This window comes from Schistocerca gregaria, chromosome 2 (genome assembly GCF_023897955.1).
Source record: "Schistocerca gregaria isolate iqSchGreg1 chromosome 2, iqSchGreg1.2, whole genome shotgun sequence".
Classification (NCBI taxonomy): domain Eukaryota; kingdom Metazoa; phylum Arthropoda; class Insecta; order Orthoptera; family Acrididae; genus Schistocerca; species Schistocerca gregaria.
Genome location: NC_064921.1, coordinates 623,039,741 through 623,054,771, shown reverse-complemented (window position 1 = coordinate 623,054,771; position 15,031 = coordinate 623,039,741). Strand labels below are relative to the sequence as shown.

Below are 15,031 nucleotides of genomic sequence, written 5' to 3'. Positions count from 1 at the left end.
GAAGAATATAATAATTCCAATCCCAAAAAAAGCAGGTGCTGACAGATAAGAAAATTACCGAACTATCAGTTTAATAAGCCAGTGCTGCAAAATACTAACACGAATTCTTTACAGACGAATGGAAAAACTGGTAGAAGCCAACCTCGGGGAGATCAGTTTGGATTCCGTAGAAATATTGGAACACGTGAGGCAATACTGACCCTACGACGTATCTTAGAAGCTAGATTAAGAAAAGGCAAACCTACGTTTCTAGGATTTGTAAACTTCAAGAAATCTTTTGACAATGCTGACTGGAATACTCTTTCAAATTCTGAAGGTGGCAGGGGTAAAGTACAAGGAGCAAAAGGCTACTTACAATTTATACAGATACCAGATGGCAGTTATAAGAGTCGAGGTACATCAAAGGGAAGCAGTGGTTGGGAAGGGAGTGAGGCAGGGTTGTAGCCTCTCCCCGATGTTGTTCAATCTGTTGTAGTCGAATTAAGTCAGGTGATGCTGAGGGAATTAGATTAAGAAATGAGAGACAAAGTAGTAAAGGAGTTTTGCTATTTGGGGAGCAAAATAACTGATGATGGCGAAGTAGAGAGGATATAAAATGTAGACTGCCAATGGCAAGGAAAGCTTTTCTGAAGAAGAGAAATTTGTTTACATCAAGTATAAATTTCAAGTGTCAGGAAGTTGTTTCTGAAATTATTTGTATGGAGTGTAGCCATGTATGGAAGTGAAACATGGACGATAATTAGTTTAGGCAAGAAGACAACATAAGCTTTCGAAATGTGGTGCTACAGAAGAATGCTGAAGATTAGATATGTAGATTGCATTACTATTGAGGAAGTATTGAATAGAATTGGGGAGAAGAGAAGTTTGTGGCACAACTTGACCAGAAGAAGGGATCGGTTGGTAGGACATGTTCTGAGGCATCAAGGGATCACCAATTTAGTATTGGAGGGCAGAGTGGAGGGTAAAAATCGTAGAGGGAGACCAAGAGATGAGTACACTAAGCAGATTCAGAAGGATGTAGGTTGCAGTAGGTACTGGAAGTTGAAGAAGCTTGCACAGGATTGAGTAGCATGGAGAGCTGCATCAAACCAGTCTCAGGACTGAAAACCACAACAACAACAATTAAAAATGTGGAAAATTTTTTGATGCATCTTAAAAACTGAATTAATTACCAGTTTGTGTATTTTCAGATTCACTGTCATGACAGCATATGAAAAACTTGTGAATTCTAACCAATACACAACCTGGTACTTAATACTGATTTTTGTTTACAGTAGCTCCTTTTTTCTGATTATGCAATATCAGCTAATATTTATATAAATGTATCTGTTTGGTTACAGTGATTTCCTAATAATGTTCTGATAAGCATAACCATCCAGTGATATTCTACTTGTTCATTTTCCTGTATTGGTGTTATAATCTCATCCTCCCTATCTACATGACCACTCATCTTTTGACAAATGAAAGAATGAGTGTCCCTTCAGATCTGAAGACTGGTCCATATTTTAATGTTTTGCTTTGCTAGTCATCCTTTCAACTGTAACATTATTTACTCTGCAGCTATAACTACCTGGATAATTTACTCTAAGAACACTAACAAAGTTTCAGATCCTGAAATCCAACCGTACATATTGATGGACCAATGAATATAATTACACAAATGTCTGGCTTTGGTGGCAAGATGTGGCAAGATGTGGCAAGATGTGGCAAGATGTGGCAAGATGTGGCAAGATGTGGCAAGATGTGGCAAGATGTGGCAAGATGTGGCAAGATGTGGCAAGATGTGGCAAGATGTGGCAAGATGTGGCAAGATGTGGCAAGATGTGGCAAGATGTGGCAAGATGTGGCAAGATGTGGCAAGATGTGGCAAGATGTGGCAAGATGTGGCAAGATGTGGCAAGATGTGGCAAGATGTGGCAAGATGTGGCAAGATGTGGCAAGATGTGGCAAGATGTGGCAAGATGTGGCAAGATGTGGCAAGATGTGGCAAGATGTGGCAAGATGTGGCAAGATGTGGCAAGATGTGGCAAGATGTGGCAAGATGTGGCAAGATGTGGCAAGATGTGGCAAGATGTGGCAAGATGTGGCAAGATGTGGCAAGATGTGGCAAGATGTGGCAAGATGTGGCAAGATGTGGCAAGATGTGGCAAGATGTGGCAAGATGTGGCAAGATGTGGCAAGATGTGGCAAGATGTGGCAAGATGTGGCAAGATGTGGCAAGATGTGGCAAGATGTGGCAAGATGTGGCAAGATGTGGCAAGATGTGGCAAGATGTGGCAAGATGTGGCAAGATGTGGCAAGATGTGGCAAGATGTGGCAAGATGTGGCAAGATGTGGCAAGATGTGGCAAGATGTGGCAAGATGTGGCAAGATGTGGCAAGATGTGGCAAGATGTGGCAAGATGTGGCAAGATGTGGCAAGATGTGGCAAGATGTGGCAAGATGTGGCAAGATGTGGCAAGATGTGGCAAGATGTGGCAAGATGTGGCAAGATGTGGCAAGATGTGGCAAGATGTGGCAAGATGTGGCAAGATGTGGCAAGATGTGGCAAGATGTGGCAAGATGTGGCAAGATGTGGCAAGATGTGGCAAGATGTGGCAAGATGTGGCAAGATGTGGCAAGATGTGGCAAGATGTGGCAAGATGTGGCAAGATGTGGCAAGATGTGGCAAGATGTGGCAAGATGTGGCAAGATGTGGCAAGATGTGGCAAGATGTGGCAAGATGTGGCAAGATGTGGCAAGATGTGGCAAGATGTGGCAAGATGTGGCAAGATGTGGCAAGATGTGGCAAGATGTGGCAAGATGTGGCAAGATGTGGCAAGATGTGGCAAGATGTGGCAAGATGTGGCAAGATGTGGCAAGATGTGGCAAGATGTGGCAAGATGTGGCAAGATGTGGCAAGATGTGGCAAGATGTGGCAAGATGTGGCAAGATGTGGCAAGATGTGGCAAGATGTGGCAAGATGTGGCAAGATGTGGCAAGATGTGGCAAGATGTGGCAAGATGTGGCAAGATGTGGCAAGATGTGGCAAGATGTGGCAAGATGTGGCAAGATGTGGCAAGATGTGGCAAGATGTGGCAAGATGTGGCAAGATGTGGCAAGATGTGGCAAGATGTGGCAAGATGTGGCAAGATGTGGCAAGATGTGGCAAGATGTGGCAAGATGTGGCAAGATGTGGCAAGATGTGGCAAGATGTGGCAAGATGTGGCAAGATGTGGCAAGATGTGGCAAGATGTGGCAAGATGTGGCAAGATGTGGCAAGATGTGGCAAGATGTGGCAAGATGTGGCAAGATGTGGCAAGATGTGGCAAGATGTGGCAAGATGTGGCAAGATGTGGCAAGATGTGGCAAGATGTGGCAAGATGTGGCAAGATGTGGCAAGATGTGGCAAGATGTGGCAAGATGTGGCAAGATGTGGCAAGATGTGGCAAGATGTGGCAAGATGTGGCAAGATGTGGCAAGATGTGGCAAGATGTGGCAAGATGTGGCAAGATGTGGCAAGATGTGGCAAGATGTGGCAAGATGTGGCAAGATGTGGCAAGATGTGGCAAGATGTGGCAAGATGTGGCAAGATGTGGCAAGATGTGGCAAGATGTGGCAAGATGTGGCAAGATGTGGCAAGATGTGGCAAGATGTGGCAAGATGTGGCAAGATGTGGCAAGATGTGGCAAGATGTGGCAAGATGTGGCAAGATGTGGCAAGATGTGGCAAGATGTGGCAAGATGTGGCAAGATGTGGCAAGATGTGGCAAGATGTGGCAAGATGTGGCAAGATGTGGCAAGATGTGGCAAGATGTGGCAAGATGTGGCAAGATGTGGCAAGATGTGGCAAGATGTGGCAAGATGTGGCAAGATGTGGCAAGATGTGGCAAGATGTGGCAAGATGTGGCAAGATGTGGCAAGATGTGGCAAGATGTGGCAAGATGTGGCAAGATGTGGCAAGATGTGGCAAGATGTGGCAAGATGTGGCAAGATGTGGCAAGATGTGGCAAGATGTGGCAAGATGTGGCAAGATGTGGCAAGATGTGGCAAGATGTGGCAAGATGTGGCAAGATGTGGCAAGATGTGGCAAGATGTGGCAAGATGTGGCAAGATGTGGCAAGATGTGGCAAGATGTGGCAAGATGTGGCAAGATGTGGCAAGATGTGGCAAGATGTGGCAAGATGTGGCAAGATGTGGCAAGATGTGGCAAGATGTGGCAAGATGTGGCAAGATGTGGCAAGATGTGGCAAGATGTGGCAAGATGTGGCAAGATGTGGCAAGATGTGGCAAGATGTGGCAAGATGTGGCAAGATGTGGCAAGATGTGGCAAGATGTGGCAAGATGTGGCAAGATGTGGCAAGATGTGGCAAGATGTGGCAAGATGTGGCAAGATGTGGCAAGATGTGGCAAGATGTGGCAAGATGTGGCAAGATGTGGCAAGATGTGGCAAGATGTGGCAAGATGTGGCAAGATGTGGCAAGATGTGGCAAGATGTGGCAAGATGTGGCATCTACTGGCACCAGGTCACATGGATAAACGACAACAAATTCAGGGACTTCTGCAGACTGTCTTGGTCTCACATGTCTCAGCTCCAGATGTGTACTAAAAGCTCTCCGGTGGACTTATTTATGAAAACCTTGTGATTCTGTCTGTTTTCTCAACACTGATTTGGAATCTTATTTCCATCCACTAACATTTGGCTGAAAAACGGACATGTTTATTTTCCTAATGTGGTGTAGTCTTTCTTCTACTGCATGTTGTATCTACCGTAAGTGCACCGACTGCATGTGCATGTACCCAAAGAGTGGTCCGTATCAGAGTGTTAGACAATCTGAGAAAGTTCCCTAACACTAATGTTTTGAGATATTTACTAAATCTCTAGAGTATTTTAACAGTCAAGAGATATCCACTTCTAGAGGTCTATGTTTCTGTTTGGTTCAAGAAGAGTCAGGACCTACTATTTTCTGTGCTCTAATTTGTACTTAATTGCTGTTCAATAAACCCTAGGTTGTTGAAGAAGACATACAAATCTGGAAGCCAGCAGAAAAGTTTGGCCGGACTGGATCCTGGTGGCCATTAGCTACACATTACACCTTGAACATTCAGATACAGATGGTCTTTTCTAAGACCTAATCAAATCAATGTGCTCCCTGCCTCCGTTGGATAAGCAGCTGCAGCAGCAAGTAGTATACTCTTAACTCACTCATTTGTTACATAGTGCGTGTTTTTGGTATTTGTTTAATTCATAAATTTCGGGCGTATTATAGTATTTGAGAGTTGTAGCATCGCGTTTTAGTACCTGAATAGTGTAAAATCGCGTAGTCTCCTTCCGCCGCCGAGCAGCGTGTCAGCAGTGCTCAAGTAGCAGCATTACTGCATTTACTAGGCAGTCTTGTATTTTAATAACCATTTAAATTTTGTGTCGAATTGTTTGTGCTCTCCGTAGATTAGTTCAGACGTTCTTTGCACAACAGTTTTTAGCATGGATAGGGACTGCAACTGCTGTGTTCGGATGCAGGCTGAGTTGGCATCCCTTCGCTCCCAGCCTCAGGCAGTGTTGGCTTCGGTCACACAGCTTGAGGCTGTTGCCAATGGTCATCACTGTGAGGGTCTGGATGGGGGCTTTGTTGGGGACGGCCAGCTCGTCCCACGCATCCCCCCGATCGGACTTCGACTGTGGCTGTCCGGGATACTGCCCACATTGAGGCTGATCCCTCACCTGTGGTAGAGTGGGAGGTCGTCTCGAGGTGTGGCAGGGGGCGAAAGACATTCCGGAGGGCTGAACGGAAGGCCTCTCCAGTTTGATTAACCGGTTTCAGGCTCTGTCTCAGGTTGATACCGATCTTCGGCCAGACATGGCTGCTTGTCCTGTTCCAGAGGTTGCCCCTCAGTCTGCAAGATCCGGGCGGTCACAGAGGGTGGGCTTACTGGTAGTTGGGAACTCCAACGTCAGGCGCGTAATGGGGGCCCTTAGGGATATGGCACCAAAAGAGGGGAAGAAAAGCTATGTGCATTCTGTGTGCATACCGGGGGGAGTCATTCCAGATGTGGAAAGAGTCCTTCCGGATGCTATGAAGGGTACAGGGTGCACCCATCTGCAGGTGGTCGCTCATGTCGGCACCAATGATGTGTGTCGCTATGGATCGGAGGAAATCCTCTCTGGCTTCCGGCGGCTATCTGATTTGGTGAAGACTGCCAGTCTCGCTAGCGGGATGAAAGCAGAGCTCACCATCTGCAGCATCGTCGAGAGGACTGACTGCGGACCTTTGGTACAGAGCCGAGTGGAGGGTCTGAATCGGGCTGAGACGGTTCTGCGACCGTGTGGGTTGCAGATTCCTCAACTTGCGCCATAGGGTGGTGGGGTTTTGGGTTCCCCTGGATAGGTCAGGATTCCACTACACGCAGCAAACGGCTACACGGGTAGCAGGGGTTGTGTGGCGTGGACGGGGTGGTTTTTTTAGGTTAGATGGCCTCGGGCAAGTACAGAAAGGGCAACAGCCTCAAAGGGTGCGGGGCAAAGCCAGAACACACAGGGGCCAAGCAGCAATCAGTATTGTAATTGTAAACTGTTGAAGCTGCATTGTAAAGTACCGGAACTTAAAGCACTGATAGAAAGCACCGAAGCTGAAATTGTTAGAGGTACAGAAAGCTGACTGAAGCCAGAGATAAATTCTGCCGAAATTTTTACAAAGCCACAGACGGTGTTTAGAAAGAATAGATTGCATGCATTCAGTGGTGGCGTGTTTGTTGCTGTTAGTAGCAGTTTATCCTGTAGTGAAGTGGAAGTGGATAGTTCCTGTGAATTATTATGGGTGGAGGTTACACTCAACCAAGCTAGGTTAATAGTTGACTCCTTTTAGCGACCTCCTGACTCAACAGCATTAGTGGCAGAACAACTGAGAGAAAATTTTGAATACATTTCACATAAATTTTCTCAGCATGTTATAGTCTTAGGTGGAGATTTCAATTTTACCAGATATCGACTGGGAGACAGATGTTTAGGACGGGTAGTAGGGACAGAGCATCAAGTGACATTATACTGAGTGCACTATCCGAAAATTACCTCGATCAATTAAACAGAGAACCGACTCGTGGAGATAACATCTTGGACCTACCGATAACAAACAAACCCGAACTTTTCAACTCCATAAGCGCAGAACAGGGAATCGGTGATCATAAGGCTGTTGCAGCATCCCTAAATATGGAAGTTAATAGGAATATAAAAAAAAGGGAGGAAGGTTTATCTGTTTAGGAAGAGTAATAGAGGGCAGATTTCAGACTACCTAACAGATCAAAACGAAAATATCTGTTCCGACAGTGACAATATTGAGTGTTTATGGAAAAGTGCAAGGCAACCGTAAAATGCGTTTTAGACAGGTACGTGCCGAGTAAAACTGTGAGGGACGGGAAAAACCCACCGTGGTTCCACAACAAAGTTAGGAAACTGCTGCGAAAGCAAAGAGAGCCTCACTCGAAGTGTAAATGCAGCCAAAACCCCTCAGACAAACAGAAGCTAAACAATGTCAAAGTTAGTGTAAGGAGGGCTATGCGTGAAGCGTTCAGTGAATTCAAAAGTAAAATTCTATGTACCGACTTGACAGAAAATCCTAAGAAGGTCTGGTCTTACGTTAAATCAGTAAGTGGCTCGAAACAGCATATCCAGACACACTGGGATGATGATGGCATTGAAACAGAGGATGACACGTGTAAAGTTGAAATACTGAACACCTTTTTCCAAAGCTGTTTCACAGAGGAAGACCGCACTGCAGTTCCTTTTCTAAATCCTCACACAAACAAAAAAATGGCTGACGTCGAAATAAGTGTCGAAAGAGTAGAAAAGCAACTGGAATCACTCAACAGAGGAAAGTCCACTGGACCTGACGGGATACCAATTCGATTCTACACAGAGTACGCAAAAGAACTTGCCCACCTTTTAACAGCTGTGTACCGCAAGTCTCTCGAGGAACGGAAGGTTCCAAATGGTTGGAAAAGAGCACAGGTAGTTCCAGTTTTCAAGAAGGGTCATCAAGCAAATGAGCAAAACTATAGGCCTATATCTCTGACATCGATCTGTGGTAGAATTTTAGACCATGTTTTTTGCTCACGTATCATGTCATTTCTGGAAACCCTGAATCTACTCTGTAGGAATCAACATGGATTCCAGAAACAGTGATTGTGTGAAACCCAACTCACTTCATTTGTTCATGAGACCCAGAAAATATTAGATACAGGCTCCCAGGTAGGTGCTATTTTCCTTGACTTCCGGAAGGCATTCGATACAGTTCCGCACTGTCGCCTGATGAAGTAAGAGCCTACGGAATATCAGACCAGCTGTGTGGCTGGATTGAAGAGTTTTTAGCAAACAGAACACAGAATGTTGTTCTCAATGGAGAGACGTCTACAGACAAAGTAACCTCTGGCGAGCCACAGGGGAGTGTTATGGGACCATTGCTTTTCACAATATATATAAATGACCTAGTAGATAGTGTCTGAAGTTCCATGCAGCTTTTCGCGGATGATGCTGTAGTATACAGAGAAGTTGCAGCATTAGAAAATTGTAGCGAAATGCAGGAAGACCTGCAGCGGATAGGCACTTGGTGCAGGGAGTGGCAACTGACCCTTACCATAGACAAATGTAACGTATTGCAAATACATAGAAAGGTGGATCCTCTATTGTATGATTATATGACAGCATAACAAACAATGGTAGCAGTTAGTTCTGTAAAATATCTGGGAGTATGGGTGCGGAACGATTTGAAGTGGAATGATGATATAAAACTAATTGTTGGTAAGGCGGGTACCAGGTTGAGATTCATTGGGAGAGTCCTTAGAAAATTTAGTCCATCAACAAAGGAGGTGGCTTACAAAACACTCGTTCGACCTATACTCTAGTATTGCTCATCAGTGTGGGATCCGAACCAGATCGGGTTGACGGAGGAGGTAGAAAAGATCCAAAGAAGAGTGGCGCGTTTCGTCACAAAGTTATTTGGTAACCGTGATAGCGTTACGGATATGTTTAGCAAACTCAAGTAGCAGACTCTGCAAGAGAGGTGCTCTGCATCGCGGTGTAGCTTGCTCACCAGGTTTCAAGAGGGTTCATTTCTGGATGAGGTATCTAATATATTGCTTCCCCCTACTTATACCTCCCGAGGAGATCACGAATGTAAAATTAAGAGATTCGAGCGCACATGGATGCTTTCAGACAGCCGTTCTTCCCGCGAACTATAAGCGGCTGGAACAGAAAAGGGAGGTAATGACAGTGGCACGTAAAGTGCCCTCCGCCACACATCCTTGGGTGGCTTGCGGAGTATAAATGTAGATGTAGATGGATGAGGGGCAATGCTGCATGGCACGCTGTTAATGTCCCCTTCCCCTTGGTAATTCTCTCACTAGTAAGTTCCATGGTGCACTTCCTCAGAGATTTTACATAATGCTGGAAGAATAGTTTATCACTTGTTTCAACTGTTACATACTACATGTTTGGGTGCTGTTACTCTCCAAGCCCATGTTACCCCCCAGGTACTTGTCTGACAGGTAGAGGTGTTTGAGATCATCGTTATCAGACTGCTCCTAACAAACATCTCCCAAGTACAGGATTGTCATGAACCCCTTTAAGATACCACTCCTTTCTTTCCTTTTGTAGATTCTAGTCTTTCAGAGGGAACATGTAAATAATTTGAAACACAGACATTACACAACTAAATGCCCAAAAGAAACAAGAAAGTTAATAGCAGCATAGACAAAAACATAAAAAACACACACACACACACACACACACACACACAAAACATGAAAAACAGATCAACTTTCAACAGATAACGTTAACAAAAACTGACCTTGGTGTAATACACAAACAGCAAAGTGAATCCAGTAATAGCCAGGGCATAGTTTAGAAAGGTTACCGTAAGTAAGGCACAATACCTGCAAAAAGTAGAAAATTATCTTAAAGACTGCTATTACAAGCAGTAGTAATTAACTCTGGAACATTCTACCTAATTGTACAATCTAAGTAGGAAGTGCAAAACTATCTTTATTTTGATAAACATAAAGCATCAATTATGAAAACTTCAACAACTTAAATTAATTCATAGCAACAATTGACAGAATCCACCAATAACAATGGAAATTTAGAATTTAAATACTGAAACAAAAGTCAATGAGGTTTCCAGAAATTCTTATTCTACTTCACCAAACTATGATTCCCTCAGGCATTTATGCAACTGCAACATTCATCATACATGATTCCAAACTGAACTAAGTAGTATGGTAACAACTTCTTGTCAGTTAGTGTTCATGAAATTAATCATAGGACTTGTCAAAATAAACACAATGCCATGTTAGTCATAAATATGGGGAGATATATTAGCAAGAAGACGAAAGGCCATGTCCATCTATGGACAAATGTTAGAATGTACCTCTCATAGTTGATGGAAGATACTTGCGAGCGAAACATCTATCGTCTTATGAATACAAGATTCAGAACAGAAATAGTGTGTGTTGCCTAATTTCAATGTAGACTTACTTAATGAAAACAAAGCCAATCTGCTTTTAGTAGAGCATGTAGTTAGTACCGTGTGTGAAGGATAAAGGCATGAATTCTTTCAAGATAGGAATGGTTTTAACGTATTTTAACTGTAGAACGAATATGAACTGTAGAATGAATACAGAGAGAATAGAGGTGTTATGACACCTGAACGAGCACAAAATTGCAATTAAATTAGGAAAGTTGTAATGACTAAATTCCTGGACCATATTAATTACTGTGCATGTATCTGGCAAAATCCCTCAAAACTGGAAACAAAAATGAAAGGCACTGAAATAAAGAATTAGAAACAATTAGGGTCTGCCAAATTCTATCAATGTTTTATCCCCAAAATTACTTGGACAATGTTGACATTACATTATTGAAAAAGCTGTAAAGTGTTTTTGATAAGATGAATGAAGGATGGAATTCATTTGTGGAAAAGATATTTTAAATGCTGTTTTTAAGTAATAATTTGTGCAGTGAGAAACCACAACATTTTATCCCCAAAAATAGCATGATTGAGATATTTTTAAATCGGGCATTATCTGATTTGCTGCCTCCACTTACAGAGCATAGCAGATTGTAACCTTAAAACAAATTGGTACTGCAAATTCTTTTACTCTCACATTACATAAAATTAATGTTTTATATCAGTTTTATCAAAACTGAGTACAGCACTGTGGGAGTGACTTATGATCAGCAGCCAGTAATAAACACTACTAACCTATTAGTTGTGACATGCAGATAAAATAAAGATGAGACTTCTTAATAAAAAACTTTATGCAGGAAATGAGTTGGGATGACAAATGTAAATGTTTTTAATGTGTCTAATTGATGGAAATATCAGAGAAACAGCATATTTTGTTCCATATGCACAAGATACTGGGGGGAGACTTGGGGGGGAGGGAGACTTGGGGGGGGGGGGAGACTTGGGGGGGGGGAGGGAGACTTGGGGGGGGGGAGGGAGACTTGGGGGGGGGGAGGGAGACTTGGGGGGGGAGGGAGACTTGGGGGGGGAGGGAGACTTGGGGGGGGAGGGAGACTTGGGGGGGGAGGGAGACTTGGGGGGGGAGGGAGACTTGGGGGGGAGGGAGACTGGGGGGGGGAGGGAGACTGGGGGGGGAGGGAGACTGGGGGGGAGGGAGACTGGGGGGGAGGGAGACTGGGGGGGAGGGAGACTGGGGGGGAGGGAGACTGGGGGGGAGGGAGACTGGGGGGGAGGGAGACTGGGGGGGAGGGAGACTGGGGGGGAGGGAGACTGGGGGGGAGGGAGACTGGGGGGGGAGGGAGACTGGGGGGGAGGGAGACTGGGGGGGAGGGAGACTGGGGGGGAGGGAGACTGGGGGGGGGAGGGAGACTGGGGGGGGGAGGGAGACTGGGGGGGGAGGGAGACTGGGGGGGAGGGAGACTGGGGGGGAGGGAGACTGGGGGGGGAGGGAGACTGGGGGGGAGGGAGACTGGGGGGGGAGGGAGACTGGGGGGGAGGGAGACTGGGGGGGAGGGAGACTGGGGGGGGAGGGAGACTGGGGGGGGAGGGAGACTGGGGGGGAGGGAGACTGGGGGGGGAGGGAGACTGGGGGGGGAGGGAGACTGGGGGGGGAGGGAGACTGGGGGGGGAGGGAGACTGGGGGGGAGGGAGACTGGGGGGGGAGGGAGACTGGGGGGGGGGGAGGGAGACTGGGGGGGGAGGGAGACTGGGGGGGGAGGGAGACTGGGGGGGGGGAGGGAGACTGGGGGGGAGGGAGACTGGGGGGGGAGGGAGACTGGGGGGGAGGGAGACTGGGGGGGGAGGGAGACTGGGGGGGGAGGGAGACTGGGGGGGAGGGAGACTGGGGGGGAGGGAGACTGGGGGGGAGGGAGACTGGGGGGGAGGGAGACTGGGGGGGAGGGAGACTGGGGGGGAGGGAGACTGGGGGGGAGGGAGACTGGGGGGGAGGGAGACTGGGGGGGAGGGAGACTGGGGGGGAGGGAGACTGGGGGGGAGGGAGACTGGGGGGGAGGGAGACTGGGGGGGAGGGAGACTGGGGGGGAGGGAGACTGGGGGGGAGGGAGACTGGGGGGGAGGGAGACTGGGGGGGAGGGAGACTGGGGGGGAGGGAGACTGGGGGGGAGGGAGACTGGGGGGGAGGGAGACTGGGGGGGAGGGAGACTGGGGGGGAGGGAGACTGGGGGGGAGGGAGACTGGGGGGGAGGGAGACTGGGGGGGAGGGAGACTGGGGGGGAGGGAGACTGGGGGGGAGGGAGACTGGGGGGGAGGGAGACTGGGGGGGAGGGAGACTGGGGGGGAGGGAGACTGGGGGGGAGGGAGACTGGGGGGGAGGGAGACTGGGGGGGAGGGAGACTGGGGGGGAGGGAGACTGGGGGGGAGGGAGACTGGGGGGGAGGGAGACTGGGGGGGAGGGAGACTGGGGGGGAGGGAGACTGGGGGGGAGGGAGACTGGGGGGGAGGGAGACTGGGGGGGAGGGAGACTGGGGGGGAGGGAGACTGGGGGGGAGGGAGACTGGGGGGGAGGGAGACTGGGGGGGAGGGAGACTGGGGGGGAGGGAGACTGGGGGGGAGGGAGACTGGGGGGGAGGGAGACTGGGGGGGAGGGAGACTGGGGGGGAGGGAGACTGGGGGGGAGGGAGACTGGGGGGGAGGGAGACTGGGGGGGAGGGAGACTGGGGGGGAGGGAGACTGGGGGGGAGGGAGACTGGGGGGGAGGGAGACTGGGGGGGAGGGAGACTGGGGGGGAGGGAGACTGGGGGAGGGAGACTGGGGGAGGGAGACTGGGGGAGGGAGACTGGGGGAGGGAGACTGGGGGAGGGAGACTGGGGGAGGGAGACTGGGGGAGGGAGACTGGGGGAGGGAGACTGGGGGAGGGAGACTGGGGGAGGGAGACTGGGGGAGGGAGACTGGGGGAGGGAGACTGGGGGAGGGAGACTGGGGGAATCACACAATTGATCTGATAGTCCGTATGCTCTTACTTTGTTCATTAAACGACTGTGGGGAACTGTGTCAAACGCCTTGCGGAAGTCAAGAAACACGGCATCTACCTGTGAACCCGTGTCTAAGGCCCTCCGAGTCTCGTGGACGAATAGCGCGAGCTGGGTTTCACACGACCGTCTTTTTCGAAACCCATGCTGATTCCTACAGAGTAGATTTCTAGTCTCCAGAAAAGACATTATACTCGAACATAATACGTGTTCCAAAATTCTACAACTGATCGACATTAGAGATATAGGTCTATAGTTCTGCACATCTGTTTGACGTCCCTTCTTGAAAACGGGGATGACCTGTGCCCTTTTCCAATCCTTTGGAACGCTTCGCTCTTCTAGAGACCTACGGTACACCGCTGCAAGAAGGGGGGCAAGTTCCTTCGCGTACTCTGTGTAAAACCGAACTGGTATCCCATCAGGACCAGCGGCCTTTCCTCTTTTGAGCGATTTTAATTGTTTCTCTATCCCTCTGTCATCTATTTCGATATCTACCATTTTGTCAACTGTGCGACAATCTAGAGAAGGAAGCACAGTGCAGTCTTCCTCTGTGAAACAGCTTTGGAAGAAAACATTTAGTATTTTGGCCTTTAGTCTGTCATCCTCTGTTTCAGTACCATTTTGTTTTGATCCACCTACCGCTTTGACATAGGACCAAAATTTCTTAGGATTTTCTGCCATGTCAGTACATAGAACTTTACTTTCGAATTCATTGAAAGCCTCTCGCATAGCCCTCCTCACACTGCATTTCGCTTCGCGTAATTTTTGTTTGTCTGCAAGGCTTTAGCTATGTTTATGTTTGCTGTGAAGTTCCCTTTGCTTCCGCAGCAGTTTTCTAACTCGGTTGTTGTACCACGGTGGCTCTTTCCCATCTCTTACGATCTTGCTTGGCACATACTCATCTAACGCATATTGTACCATGGTTTTGAACTTGGTCCACTGATCGTCAACACTGTCTGTACTTGAGCTGATTCCCTGTTCTGCATTAACTGATTCAAATAGTTCGGGTCTGTTTGTCACCAGAAGGTCTAATATGTTATCGCCACGAGTCGGTTCTCTGTTTAACTGCTCAAGGTAGTTTTCAGATAAAGCACTTAAAAATATTTCACTGGATTCTTTGTCCCTGCCACCCGTTATGAACGTTTGAGTCTCCCAGTCTATATCCGGCAAATTAAAATCTCCACCCAGAACTATAACATGGTGGGGAAATCTACTCGAAATATTTTCCAAATTATCCTTCAGGTGCTCAGCCACAACAGCTGCTGAGCCCGGGGACCTATAGAGACATCCAATAACCATGTATGAGCCTTCTTTAACCGTGACCTCCACCCAAATCATTTCACAATTCGAATCTCCGTCAATTTCCTTCGATACTATTGCACTTCTTATCGCTATAAACACGCCTCCCCCTTCACTGTCCAGCCTATCTCTGCGGTATACATTCCAATCTGAGTTTAGGATTTCATTACTGTTTACGTCTGGTTTCAGCCAACTTTCTGTTCCTAGTACTATATGGGCGTTGTGACCGTTTATTAATGAGAGCAGTTCTG

The 15,031-nt window shown here is 47.6% G+C and overlaps 1 protein-coding gene across 2 annotated transcripts in view; it reads right to left on the bottom strand.

Annotated features, from left to right (window-relative positions):
• The window catches only part of LOC126334618 (probable serine incorporator), a 90,219-nt gene that overhangs the window by 40,658 nt on the left and 34,530 nt on the right, over positions 1 to 15,031 (bottom strand). For both annotated transcript variants that reach the window (XM_049997036.1, XM_049997037.1), the window contains exon 5: positions 9,817 to 9,901. In XM_049997036.1, coding sequence (XP_049852993.1) covers positions 9,817 to 9,901 — 85 coding nt within the window. The remainder of the gene's footprint in view (positions 1 to 9,816; positions 9,902 to 15,031) is intronic.